At 62.8% G+C, this 6531-nt stretch overlaps 1 protein-coding gene across 1 annotated transcript in view; it reads right to left on the bottom strand.

Annotated features, from left to right (window-relative positions):
- Positions 1 to 444: 444 nt before the first annotated feature.
- The window catches only part of LOC148133997 (metabotropic glutamate receptor 6-like), a 105112-nt gene continuing 99025 nt past the window's right edge, over positions 445 to 6531 (bottom strand). The window contains 1 exon segment of the mRNA XM_087985709.1: positions 445 to 1227. Within this exon segment, the coding sequence (XP_087841835.1) occupies positions 1003 to 1227 (225 nt within the window). The 3' untranslated portion in view covers positions 445 to 1002.

Genomic DNA, 6531 nt, shown 5'->3' with positions numbered 1-6531 from the left:
ATTGTCGGAGGAGAGTTGCTGCAGTGTGTCCTGTAGATGGTACACACACTGCAGTCTCTCTGCATCGGTGATGGAGGGGAGGGGGAGTGTTGGAGCTCAGCCGGGCATTCCTAATGAGCCCAGCTACCTCGGGGGAGGGAGGGAGGGAGTGTTGGAGCTCAGCCGGGCATTCCTAATGAGCCCAGCTACCTCGGGGGAGGGAGGGAGGGAGTGTTGGAGCTCAGCCGGGCATTCCTAATGAGCCCAGCTACCTCGGGGGAGGGAGGGAGTGCTGAAGGTGGGGTTTAACGTATCAATTGACCGGGGGGAAGTTTGTCTATGGACAGTGTAGAGCTTCTCGAGTGTTGTCAGAGCTGCCCCCACCCCCCACCCCGTCCACAGCAAGTGGGGAATATTCCCTCCCCCTCCCTGACTTGGGCCTTGTCGATGGTGGGACAGGGCTTTGTGGGGAGAGGGTCAGGAGGGGAGTTACTCGCTGCAGGATTCCCAGCCTCTGACCTGCTCTCGGAGCCGCTGGATTGATATGGGGCTGGGTCCGGTTCAGTTTCTGCTCAACGGTAACCCCCAGGATGTTGATAGTGGGGGGAGGGGGATTCAGTGACGGTAACGCCATTGAACGTCAAGGGGGCGATGGTTAGATTCTCTCTCTCTCTCGGTGGAGACGGTAACCCCCCGGATGTTGATAGTGGGGGGAGGGGATTCAGTGATGGTAACGCCATTGAACATCAAGGGGGCGATGGTTAGATTCTCTCTCTCTTGTTGGAGACGGTAACCCCCAGGATGTTGATAGTGGGGGGAGGGGATTCAGTGATGGTAACGCCATTGAACGTCAAGGGGGCGATGATTGTGTGAATTGGGGGTGTGATGGTGGTGGAGGAGGCAATCCATTTGGGCACGAGCGAGGAGGTCAAGGGGCAAGGGGCAAGGGACACCAGGTGGAGAATGCCAGATGCCCGAGTTGGACGGCGGCTGGCTCTCTCCCTGCTCCCCACGCCGTCGGGTTCATGTCTTCCCATCTTTGGCGGCGTCGCCGTTGTGCGAGCGCTGGGACAGGCGGGAGGCGACGCTCACCATGGTGGCCGCGGCCTTGAAGCTGCGTTTGCGGCGCTGGACGTTCTGCTCCGGGTGGAAGACGATGACGTAGACCTTGGGCAGGTAGAGCATCCCCAGGCAAACGAAGGCGCTTAGACTCATGGACACCGTCAGTGTCGTCGTCTGGATGTACATCTGCGAGAGACAGGCACCGCCGATCGTTCGCAAACGGACCGACTCCGCAAACGCGACTGCCGTTCCCGTCTCCACCCCCCCCCCCCAACACCGCTGTCAGTCTTACAACCGCGTAAAGTAGCGGTGGCGAGCAGCCACCCTGAGGATCGGGAGCGCTTGGCAAAAGGGTTTGATCCAGGGGCTGGGTGAGAACAGGGGCTGCAGCGGACTATCGCAAGCAACATCCAAACGGACTGTAAGAGCTTCTGCCAACAGGAAAAGACGACCGAGGACAAACATGCCGTCTGGAAAGGTGGGGGGAGGGGCTTATGTAACGAGGGAAAAGCAGAAGAATTGAACACTGGCTTCGGTTCCGTCCTCTCAGAAGAGGATATTGACCTCGAAATGGGAGGGAGCCAAGGGTGTAGTGAGAGGGGACAACTGAAGGAAGGAGGCGTTACTGAGAAAAGGAGTGGGCAGTGAGGGACAGGGTAGTGAGTGAGTGGGCAGTGAGGGAGAGGGTGGTGAAGGAGTGTGGAGTGAGGGACAGGGTAGTGAGTGAGTGGGCAGTGAGGGAGAGGGTAGTGAGGGAGTGGGCAGTGAGGGAGAGGGTAGTGAGTGAGTGGGTAGTGAGTGAGTGGGCAGTGAGGGAGAGGGCAGTGAGGGAGAGGGTGGTGAGGGAGAGGGCAGTGAGGGAGTGGGCAGTGAGGGAGAGGGCAGTGAGGGAGAGGGCAGTGAGGGAGAGGGTAGTGAGGGAGTGGGCAGTGAGGGACAGGGTAGTGAGGGAGTGGGCAGTGAGGGAGAGGGTAGTGAGGGAGTGGGCAGTGAGGGAGAGGGTAGTGAGGGAGAGGGTAGTGAGGGAGAGGGCAGTGAGGGAGTGGGCAGTGAGGGAGAGGGCAGTGAGGGACAGGGTAGTGAGGGAGAGGGTAGTGAGGGAGTGGGCGGTGAGGGAGAGGGTGGTGAGGGAGTGGGCAGTGAGGGACAGGGTAGTGAGGGAGTGGGTAGTGAGGGAGTGGGCAGTGAGGGACAGGGTAGTGAGGGAGTGGGCAGTGAGGGAGAGGGTGGTGAAGGAGTGTGGAGTGAGGGACAGGGTGGTGAAGGAGTGGGCAGTGAGGGAGAGGGTAGTGAGGGAGAGGGCAGTGAGGGAGAGGGTGGTGAAGGAGTGGGTAGTGAGGGACAGGGTAGTGAGGGACAGGGTAGTGAGAATGTGGGCAGTGAGGGAGAGGGTGGTGAAGGAGTGTGGAGTGAGGGACAGGGTAGTGAGTGAGTGGGCAGTGAGGGAGAGGGTAGTGAGGGAGTGGGCAGTGAGGGAGAGGGTGGTGAGGGAGTGGGCAGTGAGGGAGTGGGCAGTGAGGGAGTGGGCAGTGAGGGAGTGGGCAGTGAGGGAGAGGGTAGTGAGGGAGTGGGCAGTGAGGGACAGGGTAGTGAGGGAGTGGGCAGTGAGGGAGTGGGTAGTGAGGGAGTGGGCAGTGAGGGAGAGGGTGGTGAGGGAGTGGGCAGTGAGGGAGTGGGCAGTGAGGGAGTGGGCAGTGAGGGAGAGGGTAGTGAGGGAGTGGGTAGTGAGGGAGTGGGCAGTGAGGGAGTGGGCAGTGAGGGACAGGGTAGTGAGGGAGAGGGCAGTGAGGGAGAGGGCAGTGAGGGAGTGGGCAGTGAGGGACAGGGTAGTGAGGGAGTGGGCAGTGAGGGAGTGGGTAGTGAGGGAGTGGGCAGTGAGGGACAGGGCAGTGAGGGAGTGGGCAGTGAGGGAGAGGGCAGTGAGGGAGAGGGCAGTGAGGGAGAGGGTAGTGAGGGAGTGGGCAGTGAGGGAGTGGGCAGTGAGGGAGAGGGCAGTGAGGGAGAGGGTAGTGAGGGAGTGGGCAGTGAGGGAGTGGGCAGTGAGGGAGTGGGCAGTGAGGGAGAGGGTAGTGAGGGAGTGGGCAGTGAGGGAGTGGGCAGTGAGGGAGTGGGCAGTGAGGGAGAGGGTAGTGAGGGAGTGGGCAGTGAGGGAGTGGGCAGTGAGGGAGAGGGCAGTGAGGGAGAGGGTAGTGAGGGAGTGGGCAGTGAGGGAGTGGGTAGTGAGGGAGTGGGCAGTGAGGGAGAGGGTAGTGAGGGAGTGGGTAGTGAGGGAGTGGGCAGTGAGGGAGAGGGTAGTGAGGGAGAGGGTAGTGAGGGAGTGGGCAGTGAGGGAGAGGGTAGTGAGGGAGTGGGTAGTGAGGGACAGGGTAGTGAGGGAGTGGGCAGTGAGGGAGAGGGTAGTGAGGGAGTGGGTAGTGAGGGAGAGGGTAGTGAGGGAGTGGGCAGTGAGGGAGAGGGCAGTGAGGGAGAGGGTAGTGAGGGAGTGGGCAGTGAGGGAGAGGGTAGTGAGGGAGTGGGCAGTGAGGGAGAGGGTAGTGAGGGAGTGGGCAGTGAGGGAGAGGGTAGTGAGGGAGTGGGCAGTGAGGGAGAGGGTGGTGAGGGAGTGGGCAGTGAGTGAGTGGGCAGTGAGGGACAGGGTAGTGAGGGAGTGGGCAGTGAGGGAGAGGGCAGTGAGGGAGTGGGCAGTGAGGGACAGGGTAGTGAGGGAGTGGGCAGTGAGGGACAGGGTAGTGAGGGAGTGGGTAGTGAGGGAGAGGGCAGTGAGGGAGTGGGCAGTGAGGGAGTGGGTAGTGAGGGAGAGGGTAGTGAGGGAGTGGGTAGTGAGGGAGAGGGCAGTGAGGGAGAGGGTAGTGAGGGAGTGGGCAGTGAGGGACAGGTTAGTGAGGGAGTGGGCAGTGAGGGAGAGGGTAGTGAGGGAGTGGGCAGTGAGGGACAGGGTAGTGAGGGAGTGGGCAGTGAGGGACAGGGTAGTGAGGGAGTGGGCAGTGAGGGAGAGGGTGGTGAGGGAGTGGGCAGTGAGGGACAGGGTAGTGAGGGAGAGGGCAGTGAGGGAGTGGGCAGTGAGGGAGAGGGCAGTGAGGGAGTGGGCAGTGAGGGACAGGGTAGTGAGGGAGTGGGTAGTGAGGGAGTGGGCAGTGAGGGAGTGGGTAGTGAGGGAGTGGGTAGTGAGGGAGAGGGCAGTGAGGGAGAGGGTAGTGAGGGAGTGGGCAGTGAGGGACAGGGTAGTGAGGGAGTGGGCAGTGAGGGACAGGGTAGTGAGGGAGTGGGCAGTGAGGGAGAGGGTAGTGAGGGAGTGGGCAGTGAGGGAGAGGGTGGTGAGGGAGTGGGCAGTGAGGGAGTGGGTAGTGAGGGAGTGGGTAGTGAGGGAGTGGGCAGTGAGGGAGAGGGCAGTGAGGGAGTGGGCAGTGAGGGAGAGGGTGGTGAGGGAGTGGGCAGTGAGGGAGTGGGTAGTGAGGGAGTGGGCAGTGAGGGAGAGGGCAGTGAGGGAGTGGGCAGTGAGGGACAGGGTAGTGAGGGAGTGGGCAGTGAGGGAGTGGGCAGTGAGGGACAGGGTAGTGAGGGAGTGGGTAGTGAGGGAGAGGGCAGTGAGGGAGTGGGCAGTGAGGGAGTGGGCAGTGAGGGACAGGGTAGTGAGGGAGTGGGCAGTGAGGGACAGGGTATTGAGGGAGAGGGCAGTGAGGGAGTGGGCAGTGAGGGACAGGGTAGTGAGGGAGTGGGCAGTGAGGGACAGGGTAGTGAGGGAGTGGGCAGTGAGGGACAGGGTAGTGAGGGAGTGGGCAGTGAGGGAGTGGGCAGTGAGGGAGTGGGCAGTGAGGGAGAGGGTAGTGAGGGAGTGGGCAGTGAGGGAGTGGGCAGTGAGGGAGAGGGTAGTGAGGGAGTGGGCAGTGAGGGAGAGGGTAGTGAGGGAGAGGGCAGTGAGGGAGTGGGCAGTGAGGGACAGGGTAGTGAGGGAGTGGGCAGTGAGGGAGAGGGTAGTGATGGAGTGGGCAGTGAGGGAGAGGGTAGTGAGGGAGTGGGCAGTGAGGGAGAGGGTAGTGAGGGAGTGGGCAGTGAGGGAGTGGGCAGTGAGGGAGAGGGTAGTGAGGGAGAGGGTGGTGAAGGAGTGGGCAGTGAGGGAGAGGGTAGTGAGGGAGTGGGCAGTGAGGGAGAGGGCAGTGAGGGAGAGGGTAGTGAGGGAGTGGGCAGTGAGGGACAGGGTAGTGAGGGAGTGGGCAGTGAGGGAGTGGGCAGTGAGGGACAGGGTAGTGAGGGAGTGGGCAGTGAGGGAGAGGGTAGTGAGGGAGTGGGCAGTGAGGGAGTGGGCAGTGAGGGAGAGGGTAGTGAGGGAGAGGGTGGTGAAGGAGTGGGCAGTGAGGGAGAGGGTAGTGAGGGAGTGGGCAGTGAGGGACAGGGTAGTGAGGGAGTGGGCAGTGAGGGAGAGGGCAGTGAGGGAGAGGGTAGTGAGGGACAGGGTAGTGAGGGAGTGGGCAGTGAGGGACAGGGTAGTGAGGGAGAGGGCAGTGAGGGAGTGGGCAGTGAGGGACAGGGTAGTGAGGGAGTGGGCAGTGAGGGAGAGGGTAGTGAGGGAGTGGGCAGTGAGGGAGTGGGCAGTGAGGGAGAGGGTAGTGAGGGAGTGGGCAGTGAGGGAGTGGGCAGTGAGGGAGAGGGTAGTGAGGGAGTGGGCAGTGAGGGAGTGGGCAGTGAGGGAGTGGGCAGTGAGGGACAGGGTAGTGAGGGAGAGGGTAGTGAGGGAGTGGGCAGTGAGGGAGAGGGTAGTGAGGGAGTGGGCAGTGAGGGACAGGGTAGTGAGGGAGTGGGCAGTAAGGGAGTGGGCAGTGAGGGACAGGGTAGTGAGGGAGTGGGCAGTGAGGGACAGGGTAGTGAGGGAGTGGGCAGTGAGGGAGTGGGCAGTGAGGGACAGGGTAGTGAGGGAGTGGGCAGTGAGGGACAGGGTAGTGAGGGAGTGGGCAGTGAGGGAGTGGGCAGTGAGGGACAGGGTAGTGAGGGTGGTGAACCTGATGAGAGAGCGGGTAGTGAGAGAGCGGGTAGTGAGAACACTGCTGGATGATTACCTGGTGCTATGTGAGGTTTTACACTGTTCAGGCCTCCAGTCCAGGCCTCCAGTTCAGCCCCCCCCAGTCCAGGCCCCCAGTCCAAGTCCCCAGTCCAGGCCCTCAGTCCAGGGCCCTCAGTCCAAGGCCCTCAGTCCAGCCCCCAGTCCAAGGCCCCCAGTCCAAGGCCCCCAGTCCAAGGCCCCCAGTCCAGGCCCCCAGTCCAGGTCCCCAGTCCAGGCCCCCAGTCCAAGGCCCCCAGTCCAGGCCCCCAGTCCAGGCCCCCCAGTCCAGGCCCCCCAGTCCAGGCCCCCCAGTCCAGGCCCCCCAGTCCAGGCCCCCCAGTCCAGGCTCCCAGTCCAGGCTCCCAGTCCAAGTCCCCAGTCCAGGCCCCCAGTCCAAGTCCCCAGTCCAGGCCCCCCAGTCCAGGCCCCCCAGTCCAGGCCCCCAGTCCAGGCCC

The sequence above is a fragment of the Chiloscyllium plagiosum genome, unplaced genomic scaffold, assembly GCF_037043375.1.
Source record: "Chiloscyllium plagiosum isolate Xiang-an unplaced genomic scaffold, Cpla_swu_hap1 HiC_scaffold_137, whole genome shotgun sequence".
Taxonomy (NCBI): Eukaryota; Metazoa; Chordata; class Chondrichthyes; order Orectolobiformes; family Hemiscylliidae; genus Chiloscyllium; species Chiloscyllium plagiosum.
The sequence above is the reverse complement of the archived record's forward strand: the minus strand, read 5'-3'. Positions and strand labels throughout refer to the sequence as shown.